The sequence below is a fragment of the Macaca thibetana genome, chromosome 8 (genome assembly GCF_024542745.1).
Source record: "Macaca thibetana thibetana isolate TM-01 chromosome 8, ASM2454274v1, whole genome shotgun sequence".
Taxonomy (NCBI): domain Eukaryota; kingdom Metazoa; phylum Chordata; class Mammalia; order Primates; family Cercopithecidae; genus Macaca; species Macaca thibetana.
In genome coordinates, this window is record NC_065585.1 from 88,905,756 (window position 1) to 88,923,645 (window position 17,890).

Here is a 17,890-nt window from a genome sequence, read left to right on the forward strand (position 1 = left end):
CACTTTAGTATTTATAAAATCCAGAATACTTTGAGTTTAAACATCAGGTCTTACTTTGTAGCCATATTATAAACTTCTTTTAATAAACAGGATATTTTATCCTTCTCTTTTAAGTAGAATTGGGTGCTCTAAATAGAAGAGTAGTTAAGTTAAATCTCAGGCAAGAAAAGAAATAGATCTCTACAAGAGTATACTACCAAAATCAACCCAAGGATTCCTCAATAAAACTACATGTGCATAGTAATAAATCCTGCCAGGAATTTAAGAACCTTTTTACATTGCTAAACTTTATGATCTTAGCCTTTAATGATTATATGAACTATTGATTATAGGAACTATAATTGCTTTGAAATACCTAAGGGAGAAAAACTGATAATCTTTAGAAACTGTAAGAGTCAACATGTACTTCTGAACTAATTTGAATTCAATTCAATTTTGAGGCATTCCTCATGTCCCTTTCTTGCTGATTTCATAATGTGTAGGTATCTGTATTTCACAACTTATGACATAGATAAGTAGGACCTGAAATCTCAACCCTTAGAAACATCAAAGAACCCAGTCATGGTTTAGATTACTGGTGGAAGCTGTCTTTATCAGGCCTTACCTACTCAGTTTAGTCTTCATGTCATGTGCGATAAAATCTCTAGTTGTTCTAACACAATTACCCACTTATTCAAACATGTTCCTTTATATTTAATGCTTGGGCATTTAATCCCAGAGACATCTTATGTCTTCTATACACAAATGTTCATAGCAGCTTTGTTGACTTTTGAAATTTCATTTTATTTTTTAATTTTCTGCCTTGCTATGTTACCTAGGCTGGTCTTGACCTCTGGTTCCAGGCAATCTTCTCACCTCAGCTTCCCCAAGAGCTGGGATTACAGGTGTGAGCCATTCACCTGCACTGCCACTTTATTTGTAAGAGCAAAATGCCAGAAATAATCCAAATGCCCTTCAATTGTTGCATGGTTGAACAAATTTTGGTACATCCATACACTGGAATTCTATTCAGCAATAAGAAGGAATAAATGGTGGCTCATGCCTGCAATCCCTGCACTCTAGGAGGCTGAGATGGGAGGATCACTTGAGGCCAAGAGTTTAAGACCAGCCTGGGTAACATAGCAAGACCCCATCTCTATGAAAAAACTTAAAACAGCACTGCACTCCATCCTGTGTTACAGAGTGAGACACTAAGGAAGGCAGGCAGGCACACGTAATAACCTGGAGGGACCTTCTAAGGCATTATGCTTAGATCTTAGGAAACAATTTACATGTTGTTAATTAGGGCAATTGATAAAACACAAAGCCCTCATTTACAGAATTAGCTAAATGTTTCTACCAACAAGTGTCCATGGTACATTGTTGAGGGAGAAAAGCAACCTGAAGAGTATCTATAATATGATCTAATTTTTCTGTTTTACACAAAGAGAAGCAAAATGCGTGTACATGGCCAGGCGCAGTGGCTCATGCCTGTAATCCCAGCACTTTGGGAGGCGGAGGTGGGCAGATTACCTGAGGTCAGGAGTTTGAGACCAGCCTGGCCAATATGGTGTAACCCCGTCTCTACTAAAAATACAAAAAAAAAAAAAAAAAAAAAATTAGCTGGGTGACGCATGCCTGTAGTCCCAGCTACTTGGGGGACTGAGGCAGGAGAATTGCTTGAACCCAGGAGGCGGAGGTCGCAGTGGGCAGAGATCACGCCACTGCGCTGCAACCTGGGTGACAGAGACTGTCTCAAAAAACAAAACAAAACCAACAAACAAAAAATGTGTGTACCTGTATGTAGTCATAGCACACAACAATAAATTTGGAGGGACATATGCCAAACTCTTTTTTTTTGAGAGTCTCACTCTGTTACCCAGGCTGGAGTGCAGTGGCATTATCATAGCTCAGAGCACCCTCAACCTCCCGGACTCAAGTGATCCTCCCATCTCAGCCTCCCAAGGAGCTGGAAACACAGGCATGCACCACTAAACCCAGCTAATTTTTAAATTTTTTGTAGAGACGGGGTCTCCCTATATTGCCCAGCCTCCCAAAGTGCCAAACTCTTTAAAACACTGCCTACATCTGAGAATGACTGGAAGCAAAATATTTTTTACTTTTTACTTGTTATTTGGGTTGTTTTAATTTTACTCTTTCATAATAAAAACAGGTTATTGCAGATTTCAACTTTTCATGGCATGTTTGCTATGGTCTTCACATGTACACACGTGAGATACTAGGTGAGAAGAGAACCATGCTTAGAAGTCACAAGAGCTGGGCCTAAATTCCCTCTCCAGTAAATAATGTGATCTTGACCAAGTCAAAGCCTCTGTGAGCTACAGTTGCTTTATCTATGAAATGGAGTAACAACACTGGATTGCTATAAAGGGCACCTGAGTTAAAGCATATGAACACATCAAATGTACAGGGATATCTCTACCACAATTCTAACAAGAAGTGCTTTAATGATAACATCTCAACACATGATCATTTATTAGTTATCTGAGTATCAGAGTGCTCTAAGATAGCTGAAGTGGTTAGGACTTTGGGAAAACAATAGCTTTTATGAATAATTACTTTTGTCCTGAGCCATACTTGAATCCTAGAAGGGAACCACTGTCATCAAAGTCTGAAGCTGGGTTTTCATCGATGTCCAGTTCATGGCTAAACAAATAAAGAAAAGGTAAACAGTGATCAGCCATTACTACCAGAGCCCACCAGTTCAGATAAATATAAAAAAGGCAATATAATCGACACATGAAACTTCCCGTCACCATAATCAACCATAGTTCACAGATCCAGGAAACCAGAAAAAAGAATAATTAGAATTTTCCAAATGAGGTAAGTACCCAGGAGTGTTTGGGTAAGTACTCCCGTCTTAATCCATGTCAAGTAATGATTTCTATTCCTGGGTATGGTACAAATATCATCTCTCAATTTTCCTTTTGAAAAACACCAGTAAAAGCTGCAGCCTTAAATTAATCTCCCAAAGTGATTTCTCCAGAGGTTTCCCTTAAAAACAAACAAGGAAAGGTTTGGTAAGTATCAATCCAATCCAAAAAAATTTTAAAAGAAAAAAAATATTAAAAAGAATAACGTTGTGATTCAAGTGATGTTAGGTAACCCTGGAGAATCCACCTACCAGAGATCTTTTAGCAAACAGTGACTACCGCTGGCCATAATTCCAAGTAAAGGAAAATGGTGAGAAATAATTCTTACAAAGTTTGTCCTTAAAAATAAGTTATGCTCATTGAACACACACGATCTTTGCCTTCAGTAACTAGCAGGAACTGGGGAGTTAACAAGCAATGTCTACCATATAGAGGCAGCATAGTAGAGGCACGCTTATTTTTCCAGAAGCCATTTGGAGTACAAGCGTCTTACGTGGAGCACCTCATATCCTGTCAGAGAAATGAAGTGTCCAGCTAACCTCCAAGTTCAGTAATGATTCATCCTTTCCTTGTTACTTACAGCGTTAGCATCTGACTATATCCCACCTTACATTATTCTCTACGTGTTTAATTATGTGTAGAAGTGGTATAAACCTCCAAGAAAAAGATGTAGGGATGAACGCCAAAAAAAAAAGAACTTTTATTTGGTTATAAAACACAAAAACAGAACCGCAGTTTGGGACATAAGCACAGAATGAGGTGGCCTCATGAAATGTCCAAAGAAGAAAGGAAAAGGTTAGAGTTTCACTGAGGAAAGAGGTCACGCATGTTGTTTAGAAAGTTAGTTCACTGGCACTTGCAGCATCTTACAACAAACAGCTGGTGAGCTTTGATTAGGAGAGCCAGAGGTTGTTAGGTGGAACTTGCAATCTGAGAGTTACGGTTAGGCCTCTGTAGTTTTGAATTGGGCTTGTGAGACTGTGTCAGGCACATGTTCCTGTATAAGCAGCTATCTGTTCTTGGAAAAATTTCTTGTGACAGTTCCTGTTATCAGGCAAATAGTGCATGAGTCTTTCATGGCCTTCCCTGGCGACATTTTACCAGTGTTTGACACAAGTGACTCTGTTTTGACTCTTACAACTTTCACAGTGGTAAATAGAAATTGCACTGCTTTGAGTAGTTGGTCTGGGCTCTGGCTTTAGAGCTGCCATTGCTATGAAGAAACTGAGCAAGAAAGATACTCACTCCTATTTGCCTCAGTGTTCCTATCTATACAATGAAAGCATGACCTTGAGGTCTTTTTCAGCAATACAAATCTGGGATAAGATATATCCAGACTTGAAAAACATTAGAACTGGTGAGAGAGAGAGGATATGAATATAATTATTAGTTAAAAGTTATGATCCATTGATAGCTACTAAGTGTCAGACACATTATATGCTAGCTCCTGTCCACCCAACGATCACAAAAAAGGCATCAGTCCAATCTTATAGATGAGAAATTAAGAAATGTACTTAGGCCAGGTGTGGTGGCTCACACCTGTAATCCCAGTGCTTTGGAAGGTCAAGGCAAGTGGATCACTTGAGGCCAGGAGTTTGACATCAGCCTGGGCAATACAGCGAGACCCTGTCTCTACAAAAAATTTTAAAAAACTAACCAGGAGTGGTGGCACACGCCTGTAGTCCCAGCTACTCAAGGCAGAAGGATCAACTGAAGTGAGAAGTTCAAGTTCAATTGAGCTGAGGAGTTCAAGATCATAGTGAGCTATGATCGTGCCATGTACTGCAGCCTGAGCGATAAAGCGAGACTGTGTCTTAAAAAAAAAAAAAGAAGGAAATGTACTCAGAGTTTCTGAGTGGCAGAGTTTGGCTCTGACCACAGGTCTAGGTCCAAAGGCTCAGAATCTTACCAGTAGACCCTGCCTCTTCTTACATGATTACCAGTGTTGTGAACGTAACAATCATTTAATAACCACTTGCTTACGGATACAAATGCTTACTCTAACACGCTCTGGTGAGAGGGGTCTCATGCAACTTACCTCCTCTTCAGTTTGCCTGGCTTATGCTCAGGTGGATCTTCCTCACTTTCATCTCCATCAGTACCACTGGCATGTGGTCTGTCTTTGCTTGTGTTTGTTCCTGAAGACTTCTGTGAATCTAAAGAGGCAGAAATATTGCATAGGTTTTCCCCCTTGGTTTGACCACTTTTCTGCTATTTGCAAAGCCAATCAAAATATTTTAGCACCTTTTCTGCAATGAACTGTACATGTGCATCAAAGTACCAGGTCACACCTACCTGTTTGTGTGTCTACATGCAGAGTCTGAGCATTTTAAAAATCCTAACTATAAGGTTTGCTAAATTAAATTTAGCCTAAAGCTGTCCATGTACACATTTTAAGCTCAGCTTAGAGGTTTCTCCACACATAGTGAACTGTAACCTAATTGATTGTATAAAAAGACTATAACCTACTCTTGTACCAAGCACAGTTTTGGCTAATCACAGGCAGCCAACTGTTCAAATGGTGTTCAAGTAAGGCAAAAACTGGGCTGTAACCAATCTAGCTGTTTCTGTACCTCACTTCCGCCTTCTGTACATCATTTTTCTTTCTTTGTCTATAAATGTTATTCTAATCATGTGGCAACCCTGGAGTTGCTCTGAACCTATTCTGGTTCCGGGAGCTGCCTGATTCGAGAATCGTTCTTTGCTCAATTAAACTCTATTAAATTTAATTTGTCTAAAGTTTTTAACAGGTTTTAAAATGTTCATGATCTAACTACTTAAAAAAAAAACAACAAACTAAAACTACTTCATAGCTGCCCAAATCTACACAAATTAACCCACAAAGCTGCCTTTGTAGCTGTTAGCAGTCACATTCTTATGGAATTTTAATTGAAATGACTATAAAGGGGGCATAATCACATTGATTAAGAAGAATTTCTCTTCATTTGCCTTTAATATAGTATGAAAGTAACATCAGTAATGAGAGTAACAAAGACAATACTATCTTTAAGAAGAGTTCTTTAACTTATGGTGACAAAAACGGAGGCACAAATCTGTCTTTGTTCTCTATCTTGTGAGACTGGAAGAAAGCGGGTAGCTGAGACCAGGAGGAAAAAGATGTCTGCAGGGTAGACAGTGGGAAGCTTTGACTCTTTTCAGAAAAGCACCAACCACAAAGAGTAGAAAACATACTTACATAGAAGCATAACCTATACCTTAAATTTTGAACTCATGGGAGGATCTAAAACAAATCAAAATCTAAAACCCTCATATTCATCCTGATGGCAGACAAACTGGAATTATTACAGAAATGGACAATCTATAAACATAAGTAAGGGAACAGGCAACAGAAGGCAGAGACTGTGAGAATTACTGTGTTTGGCAAAGAAAAAAGCAGGCAGATGAGGGAGGAGAACCAAAGAGGGTAAATGAGACAGTAAGTCAGAGGCCAAAACAATGCCCAATGTGTATATTATAAACTTTATGGTCAAAATATGTACAGAAAGGTATCAGGAGAGTATAGAAGAGTATCAGAATATTAATATAAAATCTTCAAATAAAAAAGGATGGCTGTGCATGGTGGCTCACGCCTATGCACTTTGGGAGGCTGAGGCGGGAGGATCACCTGAGGTCAGGAGTTTGAGACCAGACTGGCCAACACGGTGAAACCCCGTATCTACTAAAAATACAAAAAAAAAAAAAAAAAATTTAACTGGAAGTGGTGGCACACACCTGTAGTCCCAGCTACTCGGGAGGCTGAGGCTGGAGAACTGCTTGAGCCCAGAGGTGGACCTTGCAGTGAGCTGAGTTCATGCCACCACACTCCAGCCTGGGCGACAGAGTAAGACTCCATCTTAAAAAAAAATTAAAAAAAAGGTGAAAATATATCACCTAAATAGAAACGAATGAGAATATTATGAGAATATTATGCTGAGGTAGGCTCCACTATAAGAATCTAAGAATACAGAGAAAAAAGCAAGTTGGCAGAGCTCTTTAGAAACTCTCAGCTGGATGAAGTATTATCAGCAATCTGAGATAAGCAAAGCAAATCTGATGGTTAAGTAAAAGGTCAAAACCATTTGTTTCACAAAGGAGTAAGGCTGAGAAGAAAGCTCCTCTACACTAGATGTCCTCAGCATGTAACATCAGGATGCCAAAACTTCAGGATATGCAGATGTCACAGAAATTTCCTCCTCTCTCATTTTCCTGGTGCTGTTAATTGGCAGAACCCTCTCCTTAGCAAGAACACTGATATGGTTTGGATGATTGTCCCCTCTAAACCTCATATTTAAATGTGATCCCTAATGTTGGAAGTGGGGTCTGGAGGGAAGTGTTTGGGTCATGGAGCAGATCCTTCATGAATGGCTTAGTGCCTCCCCATGGTAATGAGCTATTGCAATATCTGATTGCTAACAAGAGCCTGGGACTTCCCCCCTGTCTCTTGCTGTCTCTCTTGCCATGTGGCATGCCTATTTCGCTTTCATCTTCTGCCATAATTGGAAGGTTCCTGGGGCCCTCACCAGGAGTTGATGCTGAGGCTATGCTTCCTGTGCAGCCTGCAAAACTGTGAGCCAAAATAAACCTCTTTTCTTTATACATTCCTCAGTCTTAGGTATTCCTTTACAGCAATGCAAAGTAAACATTCTCATCCCACCCTACTCCGATTAACTCCTTTCAAAGCACTTCTCATTGGCATTCTCTAGTCCTGAGTGGCACCAGTTTGCACAACGAGCCTTTGTTTTTTTTTTTTTTTTTTTTGATCAGTTATTCAGGAATCAACCAAGTTCCTTATCCTGGATATTTTATTGATGAGAATCCTGAAATTATTCCAGTTATAAATTAATTCTGGGCCCCACTGAGATCTTTTTTCACAGCAAGACTTTGCTTGTCCTACATGAATTCCACTATGACTCATAAGACATTTGCCTAATGTCAAATGTACGTTCTCAATTGCTTTCTAACATGCCTCTTATAAACTCATTTGCTCTGAAAAACTAAAAGTTCCAAGCTCACTCTAAATTAGATTTCTCAAGAGATTCCACGTTTTCATTAGCCACCGAAGTACAAGAAGGAATGATGTTTTTGAGAACTGTATGCAAATATTCTTATTAACAGAAAAGGGTAACAACTTGTGATATGAAAATAGAATGGATTAAATCATTTCATTACTATATGAAATGTAGTTGGTATTACTGAACTCTACAATAAAGGATTAGTAGTTATTTTGCTGAATGAATTCATTTTGCTAACCATTACATGGCAGAATAAATCTTGGTTAATCTCACCCTGAGCTGGTGGGTCTGTGCTTGTATTCCCTGGTGGGCTGCTTTCCTCATTGGTTCCTCCATTATGTGGTTCACTTTGGCCGGAAGCAGGGCACTCTCTTCTGCTACTAACTTCACTTAGCTGTTGATGACCATCATGACTTGTAGAGGAATCTAATTGGCTCTGTTTTACTTCCTCTGAATTTAGTTTTATGTTACTAATTCCATCAAGTATTTCACTACAATCCTTATCACTTGTACCAGAGCTGTCATTATCAACTGTAATAGGTGAAGATGGAAAAGATACTAAGTCAACTTTCAAGCATTTTTCATCTTTCTTGTTGTCAGCTTCTGTTTTAGATGTGTAAGTATCTGTATCACAGCTTTGCAAGGCATCAAAAGTCCAACCCTGAGCTTCCCAATACTGAAACTGTTCCAAATAATACCAATAAAGTTGACTATAATGTTGCTCCCATTCTTCCTTTGTATCAGGAAAGTTCCAGGGTTCAGAAGATAGTGCTTGATCTGGATGTTTTTCTTGCCAACTCTGCCACAATAGTCCTCCTCCGTATTCATTCCAATACTTTTCCCATTTCTCTGTAATTTCTAGCTTTGGAGATAATGTGTTTTCAACAGGAAGATTTTCTGTCTCAGTATCTTTTTTGCTTTGAAGTTCACATATTCTGGTGTTCTCATACTGTTCAATTGAAGATGGATCATCTGAAGCCACAATGTGTTCTTCTTCATATTCTTTTCTCCAAGATTCTTGCATAATTTCATCTAAGTATTTCTTTTGATGTTTCTTCTTTTTCTTTTTTATTTTAACTTTATTTCTAGTATTCATAGATACCTACATCAGATAAATAATTTGAATATAAAATGTACTTCATAAAACTATACAAGAAAGCAGAATCCAAGTCTATTTTGACATTAAATTAAACAAACTACTCTCAAAGTCCCACTATGGGCTTTCAGCTCCACAAACAAGTGACATACTGTCTAAGTTTCCAAGAGGAGGAAGAGTCACACGTGAGACATATTACAACTTGCAGTTCTGGTTAATTTATAAATACATACATTTAAAAAGAGGCAGAGAGTGCTGATTGTGAATGCATTTAATCTGATAAAAAGTAACTCCCTGCGATATTTTATAAAGAAAACTGAGAGAATAAAAGTAAATTAATATTTACCTCAAAATTCTTATGTGCAGATATCCTACCAAATTGAAGTGGCAATCCCATACTTCTCATGAGTTCAGCCTCAGAATCAAGCTCACTTTCATCTAGGCATATGCCTTTGTTGTCACGTGATTCCGCAGTACCACAAGAATAACCACCTTCCTCCTCTTCTGTCGCCTGGTCTCCTATAGATAGCATTTATTAGCTTAGTTTTAAGGAAAACTTAAGAGGCAGGTTTTCTTATTTTCATTAAAAAAAACCGAGATCCAGAGTGACTGATTACAGGACCTGCCCAAAACAAAGGTAGGCAAATGTTACAATATTTATTTTTTATTTTTTAGAGATGGGGGTCCCACAGTACTGCCCAGGTTGGAGTATAACAGCTATTTGCAGGTGTGATCATAATGTACTAAAAAGCTCTGAACTCCTGGGCTCAGTCAGTCCTCTTGCCTCAGCCTCACAAGCAGCTAGGATTACAGTTGCATGCCATCTTGCCTGGCCTGCAAAGTTACAATTTTTAAAGGAAAAAAAGAAAACAAACCAACAAAAAACAACTGATGATATGCTGGGCACGGTGGCTCATGCCTGTAATCCCAGTGCTTTGGGAGGCTGAGGCAAGCAGATCACTTGAGGTCAGGAGTTTGAGATTAGCCTGGCCAACATGGTGAAAACCCGTTTCTACCAAAAACACAAACATTAGCTGGGTATGGTAGCAGGTGCCTGTAATCCCAGCTACTCGGGAGGCTGAGGCAGGATAATTGCTCGAACCTGGGAGACGGAGGTTGCAGTGAGTGAAGATCGTGCCACAAATACCCCAGCCTGGGTGAGAGAGTGAGACTCGGTCTCAAAACAAAACAAAAAACAAAACAAAAAAAACCAATTGATGGACTAGTAACAAAAAAAGCCAATGAAGAATCAAGAGACAATTTCTCGTTGGGCTCTGCCTGCCACTATTCATCCAGCTGCCCATTTAACTTACGCTTATTGGGCATCTGCTCTACGTTGGGCACTGTGCAAAATACTGAGGATGGAAGGAAGACAGAACAAGCCATGTAACCCTGGTCTGTGGAGAAAATATTTATATGTTCACATTCTTTACCTGCAAAATTACTGAACAAAGTCAGTGAATTTAAAAATAATGATTTGTGAAGTTATTTTAGGAGGTGTTAGCAAGAGCAGGTGAGAATTATGTCTTCATGCCCCTCACAGACACTTCAATACATCTGGGACTTAGGTTCTGGGATTCTGTGGAAGAGCTGATTTAATGAAAGGATCCTGCTATCAGAAGTTTGAAATCCTGGGGCTGGGCACAGTGGCTTATGGCTCTAATCTCAGCATTTTGAGAGGCTGCTTGAGGCCAGGAGTTTGAGACAAGTCTGAGCAACACAGCGAGACCCTGTCTCTACAAAAAAAACAAAAAACAAAAACAAAACTACCCTGGTGTGGTGGCACCCATAGTCCCTGCTACTTGGGAGGCTGAGGCGAGAGGAATGCTTAAGCAATCGCCACATGGGCAACAGAGCAAGACCCTCTCTCTCTCTAAAAAAAGAGAAAGGTTTGAAATCCACTGAACTCGAATATTTTTTTTAAGCTCTCTGACTCTAATTCTTATAGAAAAACCATTTATTACAACAAAGTAAGTTTTACTTTACCCTAATATGGTTATCTAACAGTAATTATACCATTAATGGAACATATGCCATTCAAGTGCTCTATTAACTGTTTAAAATTTAGATAACAAAAATCATTTTATAGCCGGGCGCGGTGGCTCAAGCCTGTAATCCCAGCACTTTGGGAGGCCAAGACGGGCGGATCACAAGGTCAGGAGATCGAGACCATCCTGGCTAACCCGGTGAAACCCCGTCTCTACTACAAAATACAAAAAACTAGCCGGGCGAGGTGGCGGGCGCCTGTAGTCCCAGCTACTCGGGAGGCTGAGGCAGGAGAATGGCGTGAACCCGGGAGGCGGAGCTTGCAGTGAGCTGAGATCCGGCCACTGTACTCCAGCCTGGGCGGCAGAGCCAGACTCTGTCTCAAAAAAAAAAAAAAAAAAAAAAAAAAAAAAATCATTTTATATATTAGCATACTCAATTAGCATCGGGCTGCACTCCAGCTTGATGATCTCAGGCAACACAACAGTAAATCTGACACAGCCAAAATGAAGACAGATAAAGAGAAATCTCATGTGTGCAAATTCTACTACAAGAGGGAGAAAGATACCTTTCTAAATAATGAAGGGGATTCCACTCGCTACTCCATTCAATATACTTACGAAAGCTCAGGAGACAGCAAAATGGAGAAGATGAGTAAACTAAGTTTTACGTTCCTTTCATAGTATGTGTATTTTCTTATGCTTGAGGAGCCTAGTGTTATAGGAACTTTATTTGTATAGCATAGCACTGAAACACAAACCGAACATTCCATCCAGTGATCAACTGAAGAAACAGTAATTTGTTCCATCACCATGAGAGTTAAAGGATTTCCAAAGGTAACTATGACACTGTACTTGGGCTGACTTTGGCTTCTAACTCCATGCTGTAATTTTCTCTGTGTCTAGAAACACAAAAGGCCTATGTGGAAGGACAAATGCAGTAGGGAAGTTTGAGAGACCAAAGTGAGCCTCAACGTACAGTATAAATTATATCTGTTATTTGGGAAAGTTAACCAAGATGACAGTCTCTTTACTTCAGGCAAAAGACTATAGATATTCACCTGGAATTTTTTTTTTTGTTTTGTTTTTTGAGACGGAGTCTCGCTCTGTCGCCCAGGCTGGAGTGCAGTGGCGCGATCTCGGCTCACTGCAAGCTCCGCCTCCTGGGTTTACGCCATTCCCCTGCCTCAGCCTCCTGAGTAGCTGGGACTACAGGCGCCCGCCACCGCGCCCGGCTAATTTTTTGTATTTTTAGTAGAGACGGGGTTTCACCGTGGTCTCGATCTCCTGACCTTGTGATCCGCCCGCCTCGGCCTCCCAAAGTGCTGGGATTACAGGCGTGAGCCACCGCGCCCGGCCTCACCTGGAATTTTTATCCTGCAGCATTTACCTCCATAATACACTTCTGATTAGTATTATGATTAGAATTTACATATTCTAAATTGGAGATGGAGTCTTGCTCTGTTGCCCAGGCTGGAGTGCAGTGGCACGATCTCAGCTCACTGCCAACTCTGCCTCCTGGGTTCAAGGGATTCTCTTGCTTCAGCCTCCTGAGTAGCTGGGATTACAGTTGCCCACCACCATACCTGGATAATTTTTGTATTTTTAGTAGAGACGGGGGTTTCACCACATTGTCCAGGCTGGTTTCGTACTCCTGACCTCAAGTGATCTGCTTGCCTTGGCCTCCCAAAATGCTGGGATTACAAGCATAAGCCACCACATCCAGCCAGAAACCACATATTCTCTACTTTTCAAAGCTTTAAATTCCAGGTTGCTCATATCTAATGGCGGCAACTCAGGAAGGAACACTGCACAGGGCAAAAGAGGTTGCACTGTCATCACAGGAGCTATAGAAAAATAAAAGATCTGCTTTCATAGAGATTCCAGAACCACGTTATAAAAGAAAATAAAAATTGTCTGATTACAGAATTATTTGGCATTTATATTTTATGCTAACAAATCAATATAATATTATAACAAATTATACATAAATAAACACATTATGGCTAATTTCAGCAAAAAAGGATTATATAATTTTATACTATATTACCTGAATTGTTGTCACTGTCTCTGATGTAATAGCCTTTTAATCCCAAATTGTATAATTTTCGATCCCTGCAAAGCAGATTAAGCAGTTCATATTGAAATGAATTAAGCCATAAGTTTAGAGGGAAAGAAATCTCAAGCCATCACAGATTAATTAATAAAAAGCTTATGAAACAGAAAAGCAATCTGCTAACACATTTTCCTCACTTACAATGTAGAGGCAATAATACATTTCTCATGGAGCTGCTGTAAGGACTGACAGTATATTAAAATATTTAGCACAATGCTTAACACATGGTAGCATTTATTACTATAACTACTAGTTACTAAAATTAAGGCCAGGCACGGTGGCTCACACCTGTAATCCCAGCACTTTGGGAGGCTGAGGTGGGCAGATCACCTGAGGTCAGGAGTTTGAGACCAGCCTGGCCAACTTGGTGAAACCCCATCTCTACTAAAAACACAAAAATTAGCCGGGCGTGATGGCAGGCACCTACAATCCCAGCTACTCGGGAGGCTGAGGCAGGAGAATTGCTTAAATCTGGGAGGCGGAGGTTGCAGTGAGTTGAGATCACACCACTGCACTCCAGCCTGGGCAACAAGAGCAAAACTCCATCTCAAAAAAAAAAAAAAAAAAAAAAAAAAAAAAAAAAAAAATTAAGGGTAATTTTTCCTGGACATTGGGGGAAGAATCTGATATTCCTTTTGAAACATAAACAATGGGGTGTTCTCTAAATTTTGTTGTGAGTATAAAATTAACAGTGGAAAGATTTAGCTTACATACGCATAAATCAATATGCACACCCTAATCCATTTGCTAATAAGACAAACTATCCATTGTGAACAATAGACAAGGTATTCATCGTCTGAGCAAAGGTTACCAAAATAAACCTAACAGAACACTTAAAAAAAAAGTGAAAGATTTTGCTTTTAATATCTTCCTGACTATAAATTCAGTTGTAATAAACGCCACTGTAACTGCCACAAGAAGGCCAATTGCAAGTGGAAGTTAACATAACTTTTCTAATGGAGCTACAATCAATTTAACTAAATAAAATTCTAGTGTACTTGCTCTATTTCACATTCTCTTGTTTCTTTTTTGGAGATACTATATGAAATGTAAAGTAGGTGGTGACTCAGCAGGATGGTGAACAGGCAAGGGGGTGATGTGCAAATGTGCTTTGGCAGCAACTGGTCCCCAAGAACATAGGCATTGGGGGTGGGGAGCAGGAGCTGCACACGGGGCATCACTGGTCTCCCCAAAAGCACCTAAAGATATGAGGCACTGAGGTGTCAGGTGAAGGAGAGGACCAGTATGGTTGCAAGTTGATTACAATGAGCAAATATGTAAATATGTTGAAGATAATGTCAGCCAAGATTTTCCTTGTTGAAGGTTACTTATTTACTTTATTTAATATTTTAAAATTTATTTTAATGTTTTTAAATAATTTTTTTTAATATAAATGAAGGTTATTTATAAACAAGGTGGGCTCAAGACATCATCTGATAGGAAGGAAGGCTAGAAAGAACCCTCAGGTGTTGGGTCAATATTAAGAAATATTGTTACAAACTCATGGCATTTAAGTTTATATACACAGCAGACATAAAAAGTTTTCAAAAGTGTTACGTATGTGTGTATATATGTATGTATACACACATATATAGACACATTCATGTATGTGTGTAAAACACACATCTATACACTGCTCAACTCTCTCTACTAAGAGGGCACAGGAGCAATAAGCACAATGAGCACCCAGCTTTTGGTTTCTAAATACTATTTTCCACTAAAGGAACCAAGTTGCCCTGGAGAAATGACAATTCCAGGTTGGAGCATGAACTGTAAAAGATAAACCTGGGTCATCTTATGCCAGAAGGTTAGGAAGCACTCAACGCTACAAATACCAAAAGGACACAGGAGCCACTTTAAAGAGTTCCCCACTGGCCAAATTAGAGACAGTATCAGCACCAAATTGATGTTAGCAATGGAATATAACCTGTTAGTAAACTAAGAATCTAGATTCCGTGTTAACATAAATGAATAAATACATGGGGAGAGAAGGGAAAGCGCTCCTTACAGAATGCTAACTAATAAATGCAGTAGGAGCGAAGGAGACAAGAACCACTCCTTGGCATCCTTAACAGAGGTATCTGATTCAGGTGGAAGTTATCAAAGAAGGACAAGGCTTGTGGGTTTACTGGAAAACAGGACACTGATATAACACTGGAATATGCCCCCACAAAATACTGATTAATACAGAGGGAACCATTGTGACTTTACAGTAGAAAACCTGGCATTCAGCAACATCACCCATGGTGGTATACTATCTACAAAAAGTGCCTCCTGAGGCCACACAGAACTGGGCACAGCCATCATTTCTGTGGCATTCCTGCTAAGCCATGACCCAACTATTCCTGATGAAACATCAGACAGACCCAAGTTATGCAAGGTCAGACCCCATCTCTAGAAAAAATAAAAAAAATTAGCCGGGTGTAGCGCACACCTAGGGTTCTAGCTACATGGGAGGCCGAGCTGGGAGAAATCACTTTGAGCCCAGGAGGTTGAGGCTGCAGTAAGCAATGATCATACCAATGCACTCTAGCCTGGGCAGAAGAGTGAGTCTCTGACTCAAAAAAAAAAAAAAAAAAAAAAAAAAAGCCACGCCAGACAAGGTGGCTTATGCCTATAAGCCTAGCACTTTGGGAGGCAGAGATGGGTGGATCACTTGAGTCTAGGAATTTGAGACAAGTCTGGCACACATGGTGAAACCCTGTCTCCACTAAAAATAACAAAAATTAGCTGGGTGTGGTGGTGTGGGCCTGTAGTTCCGGCAACTTGGGAGGCTGAGGCATGAGAACTGCTTGAACCCAGGAGGTGAAAGTTGCCACTGCACTCCAGCCTGGGCAACAGAGCAAGACTCTGTCTTTAAAAAAAAAAAAAAAAAGAAAAGAAAAGAAAAAGGGAAAAAAAGAATACAAACGAAATTATTTATAATGAAAAGCATATACGTTTCAGTTCAAAAAGATTAAATTCAATGGAATTGATAAGATGGTCATTAAACAGTGTTTTAGAAGTCATTCTGATTCAAATCCAATTGTGTATTATTTTCTGGAGGTGTGAGTTGTGAAATATTCTCAACTTTTTATATTTCATAAACTTACATTCTCTCTCTCTTCTCTTTTAGAAGTAGGGCTTCCTTTTTTTTTTTTTTTTTTGAGACGGAGTCTGGCTCTGTCGCCGGAGCTGGAGTGCAGTGGCCAGATCTCAGCTCACTGCAAGCTCCGCCTCCCGGGTTTACGCCATTCTCCTGCCTCAGCCTCCCGAGTAGCTGGGACTACAGGCGCCGCCACCTCGCCCGGCTAGTTTTTTGTATTTTTAGTAGAGACAGGGTTTCACCGTGTTAGCCAGGATGGTCTCAATCTCCTGACCTCGTGATCCGCCCGTCTCGGCCTCCCAAAGTGCTGGGATTACAGGCTTGAGCCACCGCGCCCGGCCAGAAGTAGGGCTTCCTAAACGTAACATCAGTACCTGATCATACTGTGGGCCGTGAATTAAGCATGTAGTCTTGGCTGCCATTGACTACAAGATGACTCTCCTTTCCTGGCCTGCATCTCCTACATAGAGCCAGGTACTTTTTTCTAGTGGGCTTCTTGGTCCCACCACAGTGCTAGCCTGTAAGCCTTCTGGAGGATGGGCCCAGCTTAACAGGTCAGGTCCTGAGAAAGCGGCAGAAAGGCCTTTCCTCATGGGTGAGAGGTAAATCAGATGTCCAAGGTTATTACTAGTATGTTCCAAGGCTACTGTTAATTTGAGGCAGAAAGATCAGCAACAAGAGAATACCAGCTCTTAAATTTTTATGAAAACTGTTTCTTACTTAAAACTTGCAAGTATCTCCAAGAGCATTCATCACCGGGAATGATGTATTTCTAATGCCTGGCATTTGAAGAATTTCCATTATGCTTGCTAAGTATTCTCTATAAAGCCGTCTTTGAGTTTGATTAGTGTAACTTAATCCACAGAGCATAATGACTCTGGATGAACTGATGGCCTCAAAAATAGAAGATTTTTTGTAATTGCTGGACCTGGCACATGTAAGGACTAAATAAATCTTAACTACTGACTTGAATTATAAAGCAGGAGACCCAACCTGGATTGCAGTAATCCCACCAAGATACTGCTCTCCTTAGAGCCCTAAGCAGCCACCTGAATTCTTATCCTCATACTTCTGAATACAGCAATCATCACCATGATGCCTGAGTCATCTTTCTATTGCAGTACCCGACACTTGGGTGTCTGAAATAAATGCTGAATAAAAGATTCTTGGAAATCTCTGAAGTACAAGTAGCAATTCCTCTTTTGCAAAGGGACTGTGAATCAGCTTCATTTTCCTTTTTTTAAATTTTTTTTTTGAGACAGTCTCACCCTGTTGCCCAGGTTGGAGTGCAATGGTGTGATCTCAGCTCACTGCAACCTCCACCTCCTAGGTTCAAGCAATTCTCCTGCCTCAGCCTCCCAAGTAACTGGGATTATAGGCGTGCACCACCACGCCCAGCTAATTTTTGTATTTTTAGTAGAAACAGGGTTTCACCATGTTGGCCAGGCTGGTCTTAAACTCTTGACCTCAGATGATCTGCCTGCCTTGGCCTCCCAAAGTGCTGGGATTATAAGCGTGAGCCACTGCACGCAGCTGGATTAATTTTCAAGTAGTAAAATGGAAAGGAAGTCCTTTCTGAAAGTGTTAAAAGGGGATCACAGAAGTAATATGTGACTTGCCCAAGGCCACACAGCTGAGTTTTATAAAAGCAGATAGATATGCTGTCTATAAGGTCACTACTCTTTTAAATTCTGACTCAGGAACCTGTTGGGGGGAAAACATA

General features: G+C 40.2%; 2 protein-coding genes across 9 annotated transcripts in view; both read right to left on the reverse strand.

The window, feature by feature from the left end:
- CHCHD7 (coiled-coil-helix-coiled-coil-helix domain containing 7) overlaps positions 1-17,890 on the reverse strand; it is a 1,019,570-nt gene that overhangs the window by 428,130 nt on the left and 573,550 nt on the right. The window lies entirely within an intron of this gene.
- Positions 1-17,890, reverse strand: part of TGS1 (trimethylguanosine synthase 1) — a 553,145-nt gene that overhangs the window by 28,183 nt on the left and 507,072 nt on the right. For 4 of the 5 annotated variants that reach the window (XR_007728401.1, XM_050802344.1, XM_050802343.1 and 1 more), the window contains 5 exons: positions 13,017-13,081; positions 9,328-9,500; positions 8,159-8,987; positions 4,912-5,029; positions 2,560-2,646 (listed from right to left, as the gene is read on the reverse strand). Coding sequence is in view for 4 of the 5 variants with exons in the window: in XM_050802344.1 (XP_050658301.1) it covers positions 2,560-2,646; positions 4,912-5,029; positions 8,159-8,987; positions 9,328-9,500; positions 13,017-13,081 (1,272 nt within the window). In the remaining variant the exon portion in view is untranslated. The remainder of the gene's footprint in view (positions 1-2,559; positions 2,647-4,911; positions 5,030-8,158; positions 8,988-9,327; positions 9,501-13,016; positions 13,082-17,890) is intronic. The other variant, XM_050802340.1, reaches the window with a different exon arrangement.